This window comes from Callithrix jacchus, chromosome X (genome assembly GCF_049354715.1).
Source record: "Callithrix jacchus isolate 240 chromosome X, calJac240_pri, whole genome shotgun sequence".
Classification (NCBI taxonomy): Eukaryota; Metazoa; Chordata; class Mammalia; order Primates; family Cebidae; genus Callithrix; species Callithrix jacchus.
The window spans coordinates 138,433,933-138,455,935 of NC_133524.1; the positions used below are offsets into that span (position 1 = coordinate 138,433,933).

Genomic DNA, 22,003 nt, shown 5'->3' on the forward strand with positions numbered 1-22,003 from the left:
TATAATACTTGGTTGGTAGATATGGGACTCCATGCATTTGCCAAAATACGTATAACTTCACATAATAGCTAAATCTGATGAGTGTATTTTAAAAAATTAATAATGTATTGGTTTTTAAAAGGATCACTCACAGGCTGCTGAAAAGACAATGGATTTTTCTGGGACAAGGGTAGGAAAAGAAGCAAAACTAAGGAAGCCGTTGACATACGACGTTAGGCGAGAGATTATATTAATTTCACACACAGCAGTACTTAAAGTGGTAGGTTTTGGAATGGATTTTAGCGGATGACAGAAGAAGTGTTGCTGTCTGGACAGGACAAGTGGGGAGTGCAGGCCCTGTCAGGAATAATATGCTAATGAAGACTGAGGGGCCTTTCCACCCCATTTCAGACGGAGGGCAGTGGAGCCCTGCCTGGGGCCTGGGAGGCCCTATCCCACGGTGGTTGAATGCGTCGCTACCTCTCTTGCACCTCGCAGGTCTCAGGGATGGGAGGGGCTAATTCGGAGGTGAAAGACTCAGATGCACAGAGTCAGTGAGTCCAGGCAGTTTCAAGAGTCCAGGCACAGCCTCTGAGGAAGGCTGGAAGGGAACACCCAAGGATGGTAGTGGCCCTTCCCTGTCCCTGTGCCTGCTGTCAGCTCTGGAGAAGCCCATCAGGGTCCCCAGATGTACAGCTTTCTGACTTCCATTTTGGGAGTCAGCTGGAGGGAAAGATGTCTCTGAGGGGGGCAGTTTCAGCTATGCAGAGAGAGGAGCCCCAGGACTGGCCAACTAACAAGATGAGAACTCTGTGGAAGGACAGTGACCTCCCAACATGGAGGGGAGGCCCATGCGTCGCCCAGCCACTCCCTGCTGACACCCATAGACAAAAGACTTGGAGAGGGAGAGGTGGGTGAAGGGTGAGGAAGTTAACAGAAATAGGTGGGAGGGAGTGGGGAGATAGGCAGGAAAGGGTGGAAGAGGGCAGGTTGGTGAGCACGAAGAGGTCGGAGTAACTTGGGAGGTGGATAGGAAGGGGTGGGAAGGAATGGAAAGGTGGGCAATAAAAAGTGAAGGGGGGTGTAAGGTGAACAGGAAAGGTTAGGAAGGGGCGGGGAGGTGGACATTAAGGGGAGAAAGGGGTCAGGGCGGACAGAATGGGGTGGGAGAAGACAGGGAGGAGGGCAGGAAGGGATGAGAGGGGTCAGGGAAGAGGGAGGAATCTGTGAAAGAGGACCGGGAGCTGGATGGAAAGGGGTTGGGGGGGTTAGGGAAGCCGGCATAAAGTACTGAGACGGGGGCGCTGAGGAGGGCAGGAAGAAGTGGAGCAGGAGTTGGGGAAAGTGGTCAGGAAAAGGTGGAAGGAGGCAGAGAGGTGGCGGGGTGATTCCTCCGCAGAGAGGAGGCCCCGCCCCACGCTGCCCCTGCCTTCAGCGCTGGTCAACCCCCGCAAGGTTCCCGGATGTGCTTGCTGGTCTCCATCTTGTGAGTCCGAAGGACCTGCGGCGTTTTGTGAAAACTCTGGAGTAAGGTCAGCAGAGGGAAGTCAGAAATGGGCGGTCCTCACGGTAAGGGACGGGGAGGCCTTGGTCTGAGTGTCCCACGGCAAGTCAGCAGAGGCAGCTGCCTCCGGTTGGCAGAGGGAAGAGTCCCAGGCCCTGCTGGGGATAAGAGGGAGGACTGAAGTGTCACATGTGCTTCAGAGCAGATGTGAGGCTGCCCCGACTGCCCCGTGGTAAGAGTATGGGACGTGGCTGCCTCCTCACTACCTCCCTCTGCTCTCAGGGATGTGGAGGTTGCTCTGAGGTTTTGCCTCAGGCCGGCAGAGTGGTGGGGCCTGACCCTCTCTGAGAAGCGGTGAGAATGCTAATTAAATTCTCAGGGGACCATGCAGTCCGGAGCTGTGGGGCTCTCGGAGTCTGGCCAGCCCCGGCTGTCAGCCCTGGGAGGCCCAAGCCTCTGCTTGCAGTCTTTAGCCTGAGGTGCTCCTTCACTTCCTCTTGCAGGCGCTCCAGGAACCAGGTGGTGACGAACTGGGTCTCAGTTGCACTTGCTAAAGCCAGAACAGCAGAGGAGGCCCAGGCAGTGTCAGGAGTCAAGGTGAGTGCACACCCTGATGGTGTACCAAGGGTCCTACCCCCACAAACAGAGCAGACCCGGCAGCACCCAGTCCTAACCACCTACTGTCAGTCCCGAAGCCTGGGGTTCTGCCTACCAGCTGTGCCCCGAGCTGCTTCCTCACATCCTCTTACAGGTTCCCAGGGAACAACCCCCCTAGGAAGACAGGAGACCTGTCAGGCCCTAGAGGACCACTTTAAGAGAAGGAGAGATGTAAGGCCGCCTTTGTCAGACCAATTATGTGTGCCTCTCTCAGCCGAGGTCACTCACACTGTCACTCTCTCCCTCAGGCGTGCTGGATCCCATCATCTCCGTTCCTGCTCACACGTTTACCTGCTGCTCCTGAACAACAGGCCTTATGCCTCTCTTTCCAAACCTTTCACACCTCGGCTTTGAGCAAGACTTACAGAACCCGACTGTGATAGAGGACTTGGTAGAGGCACAGGATTCCATAGATGAGGAAGAGGAGGATGCCTCCTCCTCTTCCTCTTTCCACTTTTTATTCCCCTCCTCTTCTTCGTCCTCATCCTCACTCTGTACTCTATTTCTGAGTGCTTCAGAAGATGAGGAGGTGCCTGTTGCTGGGATACCACCTCTTCCCCAGAGTCCTCCCGAGATTCCTCCCCAAGGTTCTCCTGAGATGTCTCCCCAGGGTGTTCCACAGAGTTCTCCCCAGAGTCATCTGCAGAATCATCCCCCGAGTCCTCTGCAGAATCCTCCCCAGAGTTCTCTGAACTCCTGCTCCTCCCCTTTCTTGTGGACCCCATTGGAGGAGGAGTCTAGCAGTGGAGAAGAGCAGGAAACACCTGTATGGCAGGCTTTCCCAGATAGTCAGTCCTTGAACAGGTATGTGCTGGATGAAAAAGTGACTGAGTTGGTGCAGTATTTTCTCCTCAAGTATCAAAAAAAGGAGCCTGTCACAAAGGCAGAGATGCTGACTACTGTCACCGAGGAATATAAGGACTATTTTCCTATGATCTTTGGGAAAGCCCATCAGTTCATAGAGCTAATTTTTGGCATTTCCCTGACTGATATGGACCCTAAGAACCACTGCTATTTCTTTGAAGACACATTAGACCTCACCTGTGAGGGAAGCCTGCTTGATGACCAGGGCATGCCCCAGAACTGTCTCCTGATTCTTATTCTCAGTACGATCTTCATAAAGGGCAACTGTGTCCCCGAGGAGGCCATCTGGGAAGTGTTGAGTGCAATAGGGGTGTATCCTGGGAGGGAGCACTTTATATATGGGGAGCCGAGAGAGCTCCTCACTAAAGATTGGGTGCAGAGAAAGTACCTGGAGTACCGGGAGGTGCCCAACAGTGCTCCTCCACATTACGAATTCTTGTGGGGTACAAGAGCCCATTCAGAAGTCAGCAAGAGGAAAGTCCTAGAGTTTTTGGATAAGCTATCCGCTACCATCCCTAATTCCTTTCCGTCCTGGTACACGGATGCTTTGAAAGATGTGGAAGGCAGAGCCCAGGCCATGACTGACACCGCAGATGATAGTACTGCCATGGCCAGTGCAAGCCCCAGTGTCATGTCCTCCAACTTCTGTCCTGAGTGAAGTCTGAGGCACAGTCTTCCCTGTGTTTGAAGAGGGCAGTCGAGGTTCTAGGCAGGGGAGGGCCAGAGTGGAGCCAGAGGGACCACAGTGTTTTTTGTGTTCTTGTTTTATATGAGTGACTTAGAGTTTAACAGTTTTTGTGTGTGTGGGGGGGTGTATTTTACAAATGCTTCTCCTTCCAATAAAGGAGTTGGTCTTTGACTCAAATTCTAACATCTTTGAGTTGTAATCTTAGTTTATGATTATTATTTCCACTTGTGTTGCTGTTTGTCTGGTTTAAGAGAAAGAGTGATATTTCATAAGGAAAAAAGGGAAAACCTGTCTTATTCTGTGAACTGAAACAGTATATTGTGATGTTCGGTAAGAATTTTCTTTAAAACGTGAAATAACTCTGCAGTTAACTGGTGGAACAAAATAAAGTATGGTTGATATATTCGCATGACCTTATCCTGTTACTGTGTTGCGCTTCCAAATTAAAGATTCATACCTTGAATTGCTTGGCTTATTCAAGAAAGCAGCAGAAATTCAATCTTAATAAATAAAAGCCTCAGTGGCTATTTGCTAAACATTCTTTGAGCATTTACTTGTGGATGGTGCTCTTAGTAGTGGGGACACTATGAAAAGCAAGACTTATCTCTACCCATAAAATGGTAGAGTCTAGGAGAAAAGCCATGTCAGGAAGGTGGTAAGATATTCTCTATAATCTAAAGAACATCTTAAAAATACTGGGGAAGTGGGACTCCGGATGTGAACCTTCAAATGAGTTAAGGCAGTTTTGAGCTTGGGGAAACTGCAGTTGCTTCTGTGGGAGCTGATTGTCATGAAGCTGGGTGGTGGCAGGGGCCAGACTCTTAGAAGGTGAGAGAAAAGCCTGGAATGGAAAGCTACTTGAGCAGTTCCCTCTGGGTGAAGGATGAGGCAGAGAGGAGTCCCCACATGGGGAAGTAATGGGAGGTGTCCTGCAGCTCTCTAACTGGTGAGCTGTAACACAGTGCAAGAACTCGGTGATTGATACCCATCATCTGCAAGGATTTCCTGAGAAATAGGATGATAATCCCTTGAAGTGTTGCTCAGAAGCCCCTAGGCTGGCACTTATTTGCCTGGCCTGGGAGAGCCAGCTCCCACTCCATTGAAAGACATTTAATTAGGGTATTTTGAATGTAATGTGAGCAACCTGTAAGCAAGGACTAGATTGTTAGTGAAGGATAAATAAAAATAGTGGTTTGGATGGATGAGCAGTGGGGAAGGTGTGAAGGAGTTGGTCTGTGACTCAAATTCTAGCATCTTTGAGTTGCATTCCAGCTGAAGATGCCTTCCCTCTTGCAAATTATACAGTATACCCTTTCAGAAAAAAATGCACTGAGTTTTATTTATGAAATCAAAGTTTTGGTTAAGTTGGGTTTCCAAGACGCATTCACCTACATATTCTCTGAGATGTTTTGAATAAGAAAACTAAGAGCTGCATTTTGCCCAAAAGACTGTGGCAACCTTTGGTGTTATAATCATTGATAACAACTGCGATTTATTACAATTCCAATATATGCCAGGCACTGTGGCAGGCATTTTACTCACATTTCTATGCATTCCTGCAATTCTACAAGACAGGGCTTATCAAACCCATTTTACAGATGAAGAACCCAAGGCTCATGATGCGTGATAAATTCCCAAGATTACGTGGCTGGACTGTGGCAAAGTTGCGACTTGAGCCCTGATCTGAATTCATTTAGGCCCACACTGTCCCCACCTAGCTTGAGGAAGGCCGTAGCCTGTTAATTCTTTTCACACTTCTTTTTTTCTTGAGACAGAGTCTCCCTTTGTCGCAAGGCGCCAGGCTGGAGTGCAGTGGTGTGAGCTCAGCTCACTGCAACCTCCCGCCTCCCAGGTTCAAGCAATGCTCCTGCCTCAGCCTCCCAAGTAGCTGGGACTACAGGTGCACACCACCACCCCCAGCTAATGTTTTTTTTTTTTTTTTTTTTTAAGTAGAGACGGGGTTTCACCATGTTGGCCAGGTTAATCTCTATCTCTTGACCTCGTGATCCACCCACCTCGGCCTCCGGGGTTTCACCACGTTGGTCAGGATGGTCTCGATCTCTTGACCTCATGATCCACCCGCCTCGGCCTCCCAAACTGCTAGGATTACAGGCATGAGCCACGTGCCTGGCCCTTTTCACACTTCTTACTGTCTCTCAGGTGAAATAAATTTGAACTATGTGGCTAAGATATTAAGTTAGGCCTAAAGATGGAAGATAAAAATGGGAATAAAGTATAATTCAGGGAATATTATTGGCTTTCTATATCTGAAGTCCTCTTGTTCCGAGCCCTAGGTTTCTTGAGAGCTGGCTGTTCAGGTGCTGGCAGATTAGTCCATCCCCAGCATTTTTCAGATTACAGCCCCCCTCCGTTTCATCTTCCCTTTGTGCTTTCTTGTTTAGTCCTAGAGTTTTTTTTTTTTTAATCTTTCATTACATTTTAATTAAAGCCCAGAAAGGCAGTACAATTTGAGTGCCTCTGTTACAGTGTTTGAAGCTATGTAATAGGTGCTTTTGTTCAACTTCCAGAAAGAATGCATCTCTTTTTATTAGTCCTCAAGTTTTTAGCCAAGCTATCCAGTACCATCCCTAGTTCCTTTCCATTCTGGTACATGGATGCTTTGAAAGATGTGGAAGACAGAGCCCAGGCCATAATTGACACCACAGATGATGATACTGCCATCCCAGTGCAAGCTCCAGTGTTATGTCCTCCAACTTCTGTCCTGAGTGAAGTCTGAGGCAGATTCCCCCTCTGTGTTTGAAGAGGGCAGTCGAGGTTCTATGCAGCGGAGGGCCAGAGTGGAGCTGGAGGGACTACAGTCTTCTTTGTGTTCCTGTTTCATATGAGTGACTTAGATTTTAACGGCTTTGGATGGGGTGGGGGGGAGTTTTTACATGCTTCTCCTTTTGATTGGCTTAATTCACTTCAGAATCTTAGTTTATGAATATTCATCACACATATACTGCTCTTTATCTGGTTTAAGAGTAAGAATTCGATAATTTGTAAGGAAAAAATGAAACCCTTCTGTCTAATGATCTGAAAGAGTGCAATGTGGTGTTGGGATTGGAATTTCCTTTAAAATGTGAAAGGACTCATCATTTAAATAGTGGAACAAAATAAGGAATTGTTAATTTTTGACTTTCCTCATCCCCTTCATTCTGTTGTTCTTGAAAATTAAAGATATATATTTGGGTTTGTTTGGCTTATTAAAGAATCAACAGAATTTAAATCTGAATAAATAAGAGCATCACCAACTCCTTTACCTGCTGAACATTATTTCAGCATTTCCTTGTGGAAGGCTCTGTTAGTAGTGGGGATATTAACAAAACAAGGTTTATTCCTACCCATAACATGGTAAAGTCTAGGTGCAGAAACCATATCAGGAAGGGTAAGATTTTCTCTACAATCTAAAGAATGAGTTAAAACAGTGGGGAGGTGAGACTCCTCTTGGAGCCTTCAAGTATGAAGGCCCTAAACTAAGGCAGTTTTGGGCTTCAGGAAACTGCAGGTGCTTCTGTGGGAGCTGATTGTTCAGAATCTGGGCGCGGTGGCTCACGCCTGTAATCCCAGCACTTTGGGAGGCCGAGGCGGGTGAATCACGAGGTCAAGAGATCGAGACCATCCTGGTCAACATGGTGAAACCCCGTCTCTACTAAAAATACAAAACAATTAGCTGGGCATAGTGGTGCGTGCCTGTAATCCCAGCTACTCGGGAGGCTGAGGCAGGAGAATTGCCTGAACCCAGGAGGCGGAGGTAGCGGTGAGCCAAGATCGCGCCATTGCACTCCAGCCTGGGTAACAAGAGCGAAACTCCGTCTCAAAAAAAAAAAAAGAATCTGGGTGGTGGCAGGGCTCAGACTCTCTGAAGGTGAGAGAAAAGCCTGGAATGGAAAATTGCTCTGAGCAGGTCCCTCTGGGTGAAGGATGAGGCAGAGAGGAGTCTCCACATGGGGAAGTAACAGAAGGTGTCTTGCAGCTCTTGTACTGGTGCACTTGAACACAGTGCAAGGACTAGGTGATTGGTCCCCATCATCTGCAAGGGTTTCCTGAGAAACATGGTGATAATTCCTTGAAGTGGTGCCCAGAAGCCTCTAGGCTGGAACTCATTTGCCTGGCCAGGGAGAGCCAGAGCCCATTCCATTGACGGGACTTTTAATTGGGTTATGTTGAATGTAATATGGGAACTGTAAACAAGGGCTAGGTTTTTAGTGAAGCATAAATAGAAATCGTGGTTTGGATGGATGAGCAATGGGGAAGGTGAAAAGGAGTTTGTCCTTCACTCAAAATCTGTGATCTTTCAGTTGCATTCCAGCTACAAAAGTCTTACCTTACCCAAAGTATACAATATATCCTTTCGGAAACACAATGTACTGAGTTTTATTTAGGAAGCTGAATTATTGGTTGAGTACTTATTCTGTGATGTATTCAGCTATATATTTTCCCAGATTTTTGAATCATAAAAATAAGAGCTGAATTTTTAAGTAAAGGTAGCAGCAGCCTCTGGGGTTATAATCGTATTTGATTACAACTGCCATTCATTACGATCCAAAGTATGTCAGACACTGTGCCACATGCTTTACTCACGTTATATATCTTCCAGCACTTCTACAAGACAGGACTTACCAAGCCTATTTTACATAGGGGAACCTGAGGCTCACAGTGTTTGATAATTTCCCCAAGATTGCATGGCTAGAATGTGGCAGGGCTGGTACTTGAACCCTGGTATGAATTCATCTAGGTCCATCCTGTTCCCACTGCTCCCCAGCCTGAGGGAGGCCTTCTGCCTCTTACGTCAGTTCTCTTCACTATTCTTAATATCTTTGCGGTGACCTAAAGATAGCCACATGGCTAAGATATTAGGTTCAGCCTCAAGAAGGAAGGTGACAATAAAAACGAAATACAATTCAGGAATTGTTGTGGCCTTTCTTTACTTAAATTCCTCCTGTCATGAACCCTAGATTTCCTCAGAGCTGCCTCTCTCCAGGGGTCAGCAGTTTTGTTCAGTCCCAGCTCTTTCCCACATTATAGGACCTTCCTTTTGACCTTCTCTGCATGCGCTCTTACCTAAATCTGGAACGTGGCCTGCTGATCAGCTTGTCACTAAGGTTTCTTCTTGTGAAGACTGGGCCCAGCTCCCAGGGTAGTAGCCTGGAGTCAACTGCCCTTCCCCTGACAGAAGCCATTCTACTCCCTGCAGAAGTTCCCTGACTGTTTAATCCCTCACCCTGGATCCTCTATGATAACAACAGCTTTTTGATGTAAATGTGCATTTTGGACAGGGATGTTTCAGTACCTACCATGGGCATCTTCAACACACCCTCAAAGCATAGCCACGTAAGCTGGTGAGTAGAATCTTATTTGCCACATAATATACTGGTTTTAGGGATGTAATGCTGAAGTCAGAAACAGAGTTTTTGAAATCATCGTGCTATTTGATATTAGGAGTAGGACTGTAAAAAGATTTATGTGAAACAGGCCACTGAACACATACAAAGATGAATGAGTTCTCATAGGTGATCCAAAACCAAAGCTTCCCTCAAAAACTTTGTAGGTGAGAAAAGACTATAGAAATCACTTTGTAAATAAACAACCACAAGAAGCCAAATTTCTTTTTTTCTCCTTTTTTTTTTTTTTGAGGCGGAGTTTTGCTCTTGTTGCCCAGGCTGGAGTGCAATGGCGTGATCCCCACTCACTGCAACCTCCTCTTCCTGGGTTCAAGTGATTCTCCTGTATCAGCCTCCTGAGTAGCTGGGATTACAGGCATGTGCCACAGTGCCCAGAGATGGGGTTTTTCCATGTTTATCAGGCTGGCTTTTAACTTTCAACCTCAGGTGATCTGCCTGCCTCGGCCTCCCAAAGTGCTGGGATTACAAGTATGAGCCACCGTGCCTGGCCAACAAGCCAAATTTCTAAAAAACAAAACACACAAAATTCTGAAGTCCACCTATGATATGAACAAGGGTTCCTTGGTGGACATGCTAGGTCTGATTTAAAAAGAAAGCAATAGTTATCCATCCTTCCGGTGTCTCTTGTCTGTGTTCCTGCACCGCAGGAAAATCCTGATTTGCAGTGTGTCACAGACACCTGTACAACTGTAGGAGGCCAGGCTCAGTGGCTAACGCCTGTAATCCCAGCACTTTGGGAGACTGAGGCAGGCGGATCACCTGAGGCTGGAAGTTTGAGACCTGTACAACTCAGGAATGTTCAGTCATTGGAAGGTAGCAGAAGTTCACAGGGTAAGATATATACTGTACATCAAAAGGAATGAGAACATTCTCAACCTTAAGATACTTTACAGGTTATTAAAACGGCAGTGCAGAAAAGTGCTATTGAGGGAAAAAGGTGGAGCCCTCCCTGCCAAGAGTTAAATAATTGTTTTAAAACTAGATGTAATACTGTATTTGAAACCGCAGTTTCTTATAGGATCCAAAAACAGTTGGAAGATTTCAAGGCAATGTTTGTCTTTCCAGAAACGATTCCAAGAAATGAAGGGACTTATTGCCATAAATGTCAATAGTTGCTTGTAACTGAGCACTGTAATAGTTTCTGGGTAACAGTACAAGTGCCCATTTCTATCTCTTCTACCTCTCTTTCCTGGCTGCATATTTGTAGTTAGGCCAAAGCCAGGGCAAAATTCCCATGCTTTCTTTTCATTTCAGCAGCTACCATGTTGTGATGTGCAGCTAAAAGATGAAAGCAGCTTCAGTTCCTGAATCACGTGAGAGCCGAGACTCGTTGTGCATTTGTTTATTATCCCATAACAAAATGCCACCGACTGGGTGGCTTAAACAATAGAAACTTATTTTCTCATCTTTCTGGAGGCTGAAAATCCAAGATCAAGTTGTTGGCTGATTTGATTTAGTCTGTGGCTTTGTTCTATGGTTTGTAGATGGCTGCCTTCTGACTGAATTCTTACGTGGTTGTTACTTGGTGTGAGTGTCTGTGTCCTAATTTCTAATTCTTATAATGGCATCAGTCATATTGAATAAGGTCCTACACATATGACCTTACTTTACCTTGATTGCCTCTTCAAAGGTTCCATCTCCAAATACAGTGATGTTCTGCAGTACTGTATGAATTTAGGGGGAGGGGCACAATTCAGCCCATAACACCTTGCTAACTCGAATCAGAATTTATGTGCGTAAAAATAACCTTGCTGTGTAAAGCCGTTGAAATTTCAGGGATATTTTTTTCTGTTCCTTCAGATTTCTGTTGCTTTATCTGACTACTGCACTGCTCCTACTCCTGTTCTTAGGCTTACTTTAATATTTTACTTAAAAGAAGATAGTACATGTATTCTTCTTGCAAAAAAAAATTCTAAAAATACAACTCACAATTTCCCCCTTTACACAGTTCCTCTAAAATTCAGCCTTCTACTCAGAAGTTAAAAGCTGACTTCAGGCTTTTATAAACAGATCTGCGTACACACACACACACACACACACACACACACACACACACTATACATCTATACATGGGAAATAATATAGTATAGATCTGCCACTCGCCTGTACCACTATTCTAAGTTCATCTGCATCCTCTCCAAAATCCTATGTCAATATCAAAATGTGGCATTATTTGGAGATAAGATCATTTTAGAGGCAAACAAGTTAACATGAGGTTATGAATGTGGGCCTTAATCTGATATGACTGGAGTCCTTATAAAAAGGAGAATTTTGGACACAGAGATATGTATCCCGATAGGATAATGTGAACAGACATGGGGTGAAGACAGCTATCTACAAGACCAGGAAAGAAGCCTGGAAAACATCCTTCCCTCATAGCCCTCAGAGGGAACCAACCTTGCATACACCTTGCTCTTGGTCTACCAGAATCCAAAACTGTGAGACAAGAAATTTCTGTTTCTATCACCCAGCTTGTGGCACTGCTATGGCATCCTAACAAACCAAACTACTCACTTATTACAATGGATGCAGAAGCTTTCCATGAAAACACATATAGTTTTGTATTGCTTTTGTAATTACTCCCTAGAATTATAATTTATTTCGGTGAAATAACAAGTTGAACAAATCTTCTCCTGATGAACATGTGTTTGTTTCTCCCTTGTGGCTGTAATTAATAGAACTACAGTCAACAACTGTGAACACAAATTATTGGGCACATGCATGCAATTTCTTATAGGAAAGGCATATGAATGTGGAAAGTGAGTCAAAGTAAACACGACATGAATATTTCATATTTTTTAACATGTTGCTGACTTATTTCCCAAAATGTTTCAGCGATTCGTTTCCTCTAAAATAAATGTATAGGAATACCTTATATTTTTACACACATATTTTATCATCTTTTAAATTTTTGTCAGATTTATGAGTGCAGTCTTTAGGTGACCTTGGGTTTGGTCACCAAACTATTTTAGATGCAGCACCTAAAGTACCAACCATCTATGACAAAAAGTGATAAGTTGAATTTCATTAAAACTTACCAATTCTATTCTGCAACACACACATTGCTAGGAGAATGAAAAGCAAGCCAGAAACAGTTATAAAAGATTTGTGAAACTAGTATCTGACAAAAGACATGCATTAAAATATACACAAAACTCTTAAGATCAACTGTAAGAAAACAAAAAATCTGATTTAAAATGGGCAAAAAAAATCTGAACAGGCACCTCAGCAAAGAATATATATGAATGACAATTAAACACGCGAGAAGATTTTTAATATTATATGTCATTAGGAAATTGCGAATTAGAACAACTAGGAGATAGCACTAGATACCCATGAGAATGGCTGAAATCCACAACACTGAAATAGCAAATATTGACAAGTATGTGGAGCAACGGGAACTCTCAGTCATTGTTAGTTGTATCACATAGAGGAATCTTGAAAGCAGATATATTTCTGAAAACAGAAAATATACAAATGGAGCATAATTTATGATTCCACCTGTATTCTGGAACAGGTAACTGTGGATACAATGAAAAGTTCAGTGGTTTCTGGGCCCTCAGAGCGGGTGGGATTTGGAAGGGCATATATGAATAAGTGAAGCACACAGATTTGAGACGGTGAAACAATTCTGTATGTTACTGTAATGCTGAATGCTTGTTACACATTTGCCCTAAGCAACAGCATGCACCACACTAAAACTGAGTCTTGATGTAAACTGTAGACTTTAGTTAATGATGTAGTAGTGTCAGGTCAATCAGTTGGAGCAAGTGTGCAACATTATTACAAAATGTAAATGGGAGTGTGTGTGTGTGCACAGGCACAGGGGGTGGGTTAGTGGAGATATGTGGGAACTCTGTATTTTTTATTAAGTTTGCTCTCTGCATTTTCCAATCAGCAATACTCTCAACATTCTGTTAATTTTAAAAAGACGCAAATGATTTGAACAGACGCTTCACAAAAGAGAATACACCAATTGCTAAGAGGCATGTGAAAAGATGATCAACGTCATTTGTCATTAGAGAAATGCAAATGAAAACCAGAAAATATTCCACTACACACTTATTAGAATGACTTAAATCTAAAAATCTAAAAATATCAAATGTAACAGAGGTTTTTATTAGAACAACAGGCATTCCCATTCCTTGCTAATTAAAATGAAAAATGATACACCCACTCTTTGAGAAGTGAGTATTGTATGAGCCTATTCATATGACATTCTGGGAAAGTTACAACTCTAGGAACTGTTAATAAAAACAGAGCATAGTTGCTAGGGGCTTGGGAGAAGTACAGAGATTGACTTCACAGGAGATGCACAGGGGAATTTTAGACTGATGAAACTGGTCAATGATACAGGACTCCTTGCATTTGTTACAATGCTTATAACTTTACATAATAAATATGATATATGTAAGCTTTGAAAATTAACCATGGTTTGGGATTTTTAAAAAGTTATTGGCTACTGAAAAGACAATGGATTTTACAGTGATGAAAAAACAAGAAAGCAACAGTAAGGAAGCTGTTGCCATAGTCTAGGGAAGAGATGCTCTTAGTTTCACCCAAAGCAGTAGCAACAGAGATTTACTGAAATAGAAGGGTTTGGAATGAACTTTAGTGGTTGAGAGAACAGAGATGCTATTGCACTGGATGGGGATTAAGAGAAAGAAATAGAGGCATCAAGCACACACACACACACACGCGCGCGCGCATGTGCACACAAATCTTGTCACCTTTTCTATTACCAAAAGCAAAATTGAAGCATGATTTGGTCCTTACAGTTTATTGTTAGAATTTATGTCTATTTTATAACCTCTCTGATACACACATAATTGCTACTTCTTCCTTAAAATCTGGGAATGTCCTCATTCATGGCAACTATGGTACAACTTCACTGGCAGTGGCAGCATGTTCACTGAAGGCTGAAACTAAAGTGAGAAAAAGGAACTGAAGATGAGTCATGTTTGGAGAAAGGTTGTCTTCACTCCTTTTAAAAGGTCCCTGACACTGTCCCACTGATTCAATTCCAAGAACATTAGTCCCTCTCTCTTCTGGACAGGAAGAGAGACATTTACTTCCAATGTCAGGAGGTCAAAAGATAGATTGTCATTTTCTTTTCACTTCCATAAGAAGTGCTCCCTTTTTGGGACCTCAGAAGAACAACTCCATGAGGATAATTACCAAGGACATGGGAGCCAGAGCTGGAAATAAGCCACCAGCTGCCTCCCAGTCTTGGAGAAAGCTTCGTTGTCTGTGGATTTCCACCTCGAACACTGAGGTTCGATACACCATTTCTGGCTATGAGCAGGGGCCATCTGCCCCTGGGACACTGAGCCAAAGCTGAAGAAGGACGTCAGCTCGTCAACAGCTGAGTTTTCTGGCCATAGTGGATAAACAGAACCCCAAGCGTCAGTAAAATCTCTGGCTCAGCCACAGGTCAACCTCTTTTGGAGTCTCAGGGCTCCTGAATCTTTCTGAGGGTCCTGTTAAGAGTAAGAGAAGCAGAAATTCCTTTCATGTGGATCGCCAATCCATGTGTAGAGGGAGACAGGCCTCTACTCCAATCACATTTGGGCAACCTGGCACTGGATTTAAGTTGACAAAGTGTTTGTGGACCTGGTCAGGTTTCTGTCATCAACACAATATAGCCCGTTCATGATTTTCTGGAAAAGAACTACTCACGTTCTATTTCTTAGATCCCCAGAGTTACAGAGGTCAGCAGAAAGACTGGTCAAATAGGAGGGGGAATAAATACATCATTGTCCCAGGTAGCCTTCCTCTAGCCACTGTTGAGTTTTAAGTGCTACTCTGAGAAAGCAAAAGGCTCATGAAAGTAGCAGGGCCTTCTATAGGCTGAGACAAGGGGCAGAAGGAGCAGCCATTTCCTCTCTTCCCCTTTGACTCATATTATCTTGCTTCCTTCTGTTACTGACATGACCAACGACCCCAGCCTCTTTCAATCCTTTCACCTCTATCCTTACTGATGCTGTAATATATTTTTACTGCTGACTCCCTAAAAATTAATCTAAACAGACACTTATTTATTATTCTGTATATGTCCGTGTATATTTGAAGATTTTTTGTAATCTAGTATTTTTTAAGTAGGCTTTGCATCTCCTAGTGATAGTTTTGTGTATGGTGTGAAGAAGGGTTCCACTTAAATTAGGATTTTTATATGGATACTCAGTTGTTCCACTGACACCTATTTCTGCAAGACTGTTCCACGTTCTAAGGCTGTGATTTTTTTCTTATCAGTTAAGGGCATATTTAGGCTGGTTTTGTTGCTTTTGTTTTCTCAGGACTGTCCACTCAGTTCCATTGGCCTATGGACCAATTCCTGCATCTAAATCTCAAACTCTTCATTACATTAGCTGCTTTGTAATTCTTACTATCTGGTAGACTAATTACTCTTTTTCAAGGATGTGTTGACTGTGCTTGACCATTTGCACGTCTTTATATTTAGAATCAGGTGATTCACACATGTCCAAAGCCATTTGGTTGTTTTGATTTGGGATTGCAATCAATCTATAGATTCTTTTTTCTGGAAGAACTAACATATTTAAAATATTGAAACTTCATACCTATGAATTTATTTTATTTTATATTTATGTAAGTCTTCATTAATATGTCTCAACAACATTTTACAATTTTCATCTGTAAAATTATTTTTGGTTAAGCATTTTTCTAAGATACTTGATACGGTAGTTTCTAAGATACTTGATACGGTAGTATGATAGGTTAAAAATTATATATTCTTTACTTTCATTTTCATACTCTCTCCCTGACAGAAAACAAAAGTTGACATTCTTTGGAATACCGATCTGATATTAGCAAACTGATATATTATTGTATATTGAATAAATTATCTTTAGTTCTTTTTTTTTTTTTTTGAGACGGAGTTTAGCTCTTGTTACCCAGGCTGGTGCGCGATGGCGCAATCTCGGCTCACCGCAACCTTCGCCTCCCGGGTTCAGGCAATTCTCCTGCCTCAGCCTCCTGAGTAGATGGGATTACAGGCTTGAGCCACTGCGCCCGGCCTAAATTATCTTTAGTTCTTCTGTGTTCTTTTCACGCACAGTCAAAGCATCCATTAATCACATAAGCTTGTTTCCAACTGGCCAATCCCCATCCCTTCATTTATTTCTTTTTGCATTACTACCCTTGCTACTACCTCTACTATAAAAAGTAATAGAAATACTCATAGCAGACACTCTAGGTTAAGTCCCAAGTTCAAACTAGAAGCTTTCAACATTTAAAATATTTAAAAGATACATCTGCTATAGGTTTTTCATACATATCTTTTATCTAGATTGGTAACTTTTCATATTTAATAAACTTTATTTTAGAATAATTTTAGATTTACAAGAAAATTATGACAGTGTTCAAGAATATTCTTATATGCCCCGTAATCTATTGCTTCTGTTTTTAAGGTCTTACATTGGTAAGTTTTCCTAAAACTAATAAACCAATATTGACACACAAACATCCACTGTTTATTAATAAACATACTTTACTCATATTTATTTCCTTGTCACAAAATTCTGTTTTCTGTCCCAGGATCCCCTGAGGATACTCCATTACATTTATTCATCATGCCTCTTTACATGCCCTCTGGCTGTGCCAATTCAGTGACACTTTTCTTGATTTTGAAAACATTGACAGTTTAGAGGTATATCGTCAGGTTGCCTTTGATTATGAATTATGTGACAATTTTGTTTTGATTTGATGTAGGTTATGTTTTCTTGGACGATGAAGTGTCATTCTTATCATATACTGACAGCACATAGTACCAACATAATTTATCACTGATGCTGTTAATTTCATTCCCATGGTGACATAGTGTTTTACAGTTTTCTTCAGGGTAAAGTCACATGATTTTTTTTTCCCTGAATCATACTGTCATATTGGGAAGGAAGGGAAGACCCAGGACCAGCCAGTAGAAAGATGAGACCTCTGAGGGAAAACTGCAGAGATTCCCTGCCCATGAAGAGGAGGATCCACAGAAACCAGCTTCCCACCTGCTGTCATCCCTGGGAGGACCTGGGGCATGGTGGCCCACTGTGATGTCCCCTGACATCTTAGTGGGCAGAAAGAGGAGAGGGCTGTGCTCAGGTGACTTTCATTTCAGATCACGAAGGGGGAAGGGACGCAGGACCTTCCAGGCATCCCCAGGATGATACAGAGGAAGAACCGCCGAGATATCCCACCCCAGACACAGAAGGACCCACAATAACCAGCCCTTGTTTTCACCCCTAGGAGGCCTTGGTCAGGACCATTAGGGAGAGATGTTAGCGTGATTCATTTCCTCTTGGGGGTTTCATGGAAATAGGAACCTGGATCTGAGGAACAGTCTCTGGAGAGGAGGGCGACAGAGTGGAGGCCCTGTCAGGAATAATATGCTAAAGAAGACTGAGGGGCCTTCCCACCGCATTTCAGACGGAGGGCAGTGGAGCCCTGCCTGGGGCCTGGGAGGCCCTATCCCACTGTGGTTGGATGTGTTGCTACCTCTCTTGCACCCTGCAGGTCTCAGGGATGGGAGGGGCTTATTTGGAGGTGAAAGACTCCGACCCACAGAGTCAGTGAGTCCAGGCGCAGCCCCTCGGGAAGGCTGGAAGGGAACACCCAAGGCTGGTAGTGTCCCTCCACTGTCCCTGTACCTGCTGCCAGCTCCGGAGGACCCCATCAGGGTCCCCAGATGTACAACATTCTGACTTCCATTTTGGGAGTAAGCAAAAAGGACAGGTTTTCTCGGAGGAGGGCAGTTTCAGTTAAGCAGAGGGAGAAGCCCCAGGGCTGGCCACTGAATAAAAAGAGAACTTTGTTGACAGACGGTAACCTCCCAACACAGAGGGGAGTCACAGGCTGCACCTAGCCACACTCCCTGCTGTCAGCCCTGGATAAAGGTGGGCTATGAGTGTGAAGGACTGCGGAGGTGGGAGGGAAGAGGTTGGTAAGGTTTAGGGAGTAAGCAAGAAGGCTTGCAGCGCATCCGAGAAATGGGAAGGAAGACGTGAAAAACAGGAGGAGGGGTGGGGGATGAAAACGAGGCTGAGAAGGGGTGGGGCTGTTCCTCCGCAGAGAGGAGGCCACACCCCACGCTGCCCCTGCCGTCAAGCCTGGTCAACCCCCGCAGGGTTCCCGGATGTGCTTTCCCAACCTCCATCTTCTAAGTCTTGGAAGGCATTTTGTGAGGAGGCGCGATCTAGGTCAGCCGAGGGAAGTCTTAGATCCAACCAGTTCTCAAGGTAAGGGCCCCGAGGGAGAACTGAGGGACCTACCACCACAAAGAGAAAAACCCCCGGCCCGCCCTGCCCCTGCTGTGGGACTTGGAGGTCACAGAGGGTAAGAGAGCAACCGAGGGCTGAGGTACAGGAATACGGCAACCGAGGGCTGAGGGACTGGTCCTCCTGACGGGAATAGGGCAACCGAGGGTGAGGGACGGGTCCTCCTGACGGGAATAGGACAACCGAGGGCTGAGGGACGGGTCCTCCTGACGGGAATACGGCAACGAAGGGCGGAGGGACAGGTCCTCCTGACGGGAATAGGGCAACCGAGGGCGGAGGGACGGGTCCTCCTAATGGGAATAGGGCAACTGAGGGCTGAGGGACGGGTCCTCCTGACGGGAATAGGGCAACCGAGGGCTGAGGTACGGGTCCTCGTAATGGGAATTCGGCAACTGAGGGCTGAGGGACGGGTCCTCCTGACGGGTATAGGGCCACCGAGTGCTGAGGGTCCGGGTCCTCCTGACGGGAATAGGGCAACCGAGGGCTGAGGGACGGGTCCTCCTGACGGGAATAGGGCAACTGAGGGCTGAGGGACGGGTCCTCCTGACGGGAATAGGGCAACCGAGGGCTGAGGTACGGGTCCTCGTAATGGGAATTCGGCAACTGAGGGCTGAGGGACGGGTCCTCCTGACGGGTATAGGGCCACCGAGTGCTGAGGGTCCGGGTCCTCCTGACGGGAATATGGCAACCGAGGGCTGAGGGACGGGTCCTCCTGACGGGAATATGGCAACCGAGGGCTGAGGGACGGGTCCTCCTGACGGGAATAGGGCAACCGAGGGCTGAGGGACGGGTCCTCCTGACGGGAATAGGGCAACCGAGGGCTGAGGGACGGGTCCTCCTGACGGGAATAGGGCAACCGTGGGCTGAGGGACGGGTCCTCCTGACGGGAATAGGGTAACCTAGGGCTGAGGAACGGGTCCTCCTGACGGGAATAGGGTAACCTAGGGCTGAGGGACGGGTCCTCCTGACGGGAATAGGGCAACCGAGGGCTGAGGTACAGGAATACGGCAACCGAGGGCGGATGGACGGGTCCTCCTGACGGGAATACGGCAACCGAGGGCGGAGCGACGGGTACTCCTGATGGAATAGGGCAACCGAGGGCTGAGGGACGGGTCCTCCTGACGGGTATAGGGCAACCGAGGCCTGAGGGACGGGTCCTCCTGATGGGAATAGGGCAACTGAGGGCTGAGGGACGGGTCCTCCTGACTGGAATAGGGCAATCGAGGGCTGAGGGATGGGTCCTCCTAATGGGAATAGGGCAACTGAGGGCTGAGGGACGGGTCCTCCTGACGGGAATAGGGCAACCGAGGGCTGAGGTACGGGTCGTCGTAATGGGAATTCGGCAACTGAGGGCTGAGGGACGGGTCCTCCTGACGGGTATAGGGCCACCGAGTGCTGAGGGTCCGGGTCCTCCTGACGGGAATAGGGCAACCGAGGGCTGAGGGACGGGTCCTCCTGACGGGAATATGGCAACCGAGGGCTGAGGGACGGGTCCTCCTGACGGGCATAGGGCAACCGAGGGCTGAGGGACGGGTCCTTCTGACGGGTATAGGAAAACCGAGGGTTGAGGGACGGGTCCTCCGGACAGGAATAGGGCATCCGAGGGCTGAGGGACGGGTCCTGACGGGAATAGGGCAACCGAGGGCTGAGGTACAGGAATACGGCAACCGAGGGCTGAGGGACGGGTCCTCCTGACGGGAATAGTGTGACTGAGGGCTGAGGTACAGGAATACGGCAACCGAGGGCTGAGGGACGGGTCCTCCTGATGGGAATAGGGCAACCGAGGGCTGAGGGATTCGTCTTCCTGACAGGAATATGGCAGCCCACGGCTGAGGGTCCCGTCCCCACCACAGGTATTTTCGTGCGAAAGCTGATATGAGGGTCAGGATTGGAATCTGTCCTCTGAGGTGGAGGTTTTCTCAGTCCTCCTCAATGTCTCCCTATTTATTCCCTACAGGGCCGGCACCTCCTCCCTTCAGTCGTGGGGATGCGGTGCTCAGCTCTCGGCAGCCATTTTCCTGCCAAGGCTGATATGAGGGTCAGGGTGGGAATTTGTAAGCAGTAGCTAAAAGTGTCTGTCTTTGTGTAAAACTAGAAAAGACAGGCGTGCCACCCCGAGGGCCTAGGAGTCTTCTGGCGACAGAGGAGGCTGAACCGGGGCTGCAGTCAGGGAGGCGGCACTGGGCTTCCTGGGGTGCCCGTCACAGGCAGGGCCTATTCACGACGGAGGAAGGGCCAAGGGTGGCCTGCAGCCCTCCCCTGGGACCAGACGTCTACAGGGGCACCCCTGAAATCCGGCAGTGCTGGTTCAGGTGAGTATCTTCCTCTGGTTTATTTTTTTAAATAAATCCTCTCTTTCCCCACGTTTTGCTCCCCCCACCCTTTCAGATCCTGCCATCGGGGCAGGCAGCTAGGTGGCCCTGTAGGGAATAAATAAGGAGACTTTGAGGAGAAACTGAGGGAACCCCCACCTCAGAGGACAGATTCCAACCCTATCCCTCATATCAGCCTTTGCGGGAAAATGGCTGCTGAGAGCTGAGAGACACATCACCAGGACCGAAGAAGGGAGGAGGTGCCGGCCCTGTAGGGAATAAATAGGAAGACTTTGAGGAGGACTGAGGGAACCCCCTCAAAGGACAGATTCCCACCCTGCTCCCAATATCAGCCCTGGCAGAGCTCCCCAGTTGGCTCAAGCTCAGCCGCAGCCCCTCAATTCTGAGTGAAGGGTGTCAGGGACGGGGAGGCCTTGGTCTGAGGGTCCCATGGCAAGTCAGCAGAGGCAGCCATTTTCCCTCAGTCCTCAACGTCTCCCTATTATTCCCTACAGGGCCGGCACCTCCTCCCTTAGGTCGTGGGGGTGTGTCGCTCATCTCTTGGCAGCCATTTTCCCGCCAAGGCTGATATGAGGGGCAGGGTTGGAATCTGTCCTCTGAGGTGGGGGTTCCCTCAGTCCTCAAAGTCTTACTGTTTATTCCCTACAGAGCTGGCACCTCCTCCCTTCGGTCGTGGGGATGCTGGGGATGCATCCCTCAGCTCTCGGCAGCCAATTTTTTGCCAAGGCTGGTTTGAGGGGCAGTGTTGAAATCTGTCCTCTGAGGTGGGGGTTCCCTCAGTCCTCAAAGTCTTACTGTTTATTCCCCACAGACCCGGCACCTCCTCCCTTCTTTGGTCGTGGGGATGCATCCCTCAGCACTCGGCAGCCATTTTCCTGCCAAGGCTGATATGAGGGTCAGGGTGGGAATCTGTAAGCAGTAACTAAAAGTGTCTGTTTTTGTCTAAAACTAGAAAAGGCAGGCGCACCACACCGAGGGCCTAGGAGTCTTCTGGCAACAGAGGAGGCTGAACCGGGGCTGCAGCCAGGGAGGCGGCACTGGGCTTCCTGGGGAGCCCGTCACAGGCAGGGCCTCTTCAGGAGGCAGGAAGGGCCAAGGTTGGCCTGCAGCCCTCCGCCAGGACCAGACGTCTGCAGGGGCTCCCCTGAAAGCCGGCAGTGCTGGTTCAGGTGAGTATCTTCCTCTGGTTTATTTTTTTAAATAAATCCTCTCTTTCCCGCCTTTTGCTCCCCCCACCCTTTCAGATCCTGCCATCGGGGCGGGCGGCTAGGTGGCCCTGTAGGGAATAAATA

General features: G+C 46.7%; 2 protein-coding genes across 5 annotated transcripts in view; both read left to right on the plus strand.

Annotated features, from left to right (window-relative positions):
• Positions 1-22,003, plus strand: part of LOC108590462 (uncharacterized) — a 56,212-nt gene that overhangs the window by 26,141 nt on the left and 8,068 nt on the right. For 2 of the 3 annotated variants that reach the window (XM_078363882.1, XM_054250836.2), the window contains exons 1-2: positions 19,725-20,690; positions 21,664-21,880. The gene's annotated coding sequence lies outside the window, so the exon portion shown is untranslated. Of the gene's footprint in view, positions 1-19,724; positions 20,691-21,663; positions 21,881-22,003 lie in introns of those variants that run through there. The other variant, XM_078363881.1, reaches the window with a different exon arrangement.
• LOC103791037 (melanoma-associated antigen C3-like) lies at positions 1,454-4,158 on the plus strand. Of its 2 annotated transcripts, none has more exons than XM_035290169.3 (3): positions 1,454-1,548; positions 1,987-2,080; positions 2,389-4,158. In XM_035290169.3, exon 3 carries the CDS (start codon positions 2,457-2,459, stop codon positions 3,660-3,662), a length of 1,206 nt encoding a protein of 401 aa, XP_035146060.1. In that variant the 5' UTR covers positions 1,454-1,548; positions 1,987-2,080; positions 2,389-2,456; the 3' UTR covers positions 3,663-4,158. The 2 variants fall into 2 exon arrangements, with proteins under 2 accessions (XP_035146060.1, XP_035146058.1); XM_035290167.3 differs by having other exon boundaries at positions 1,454-1,511.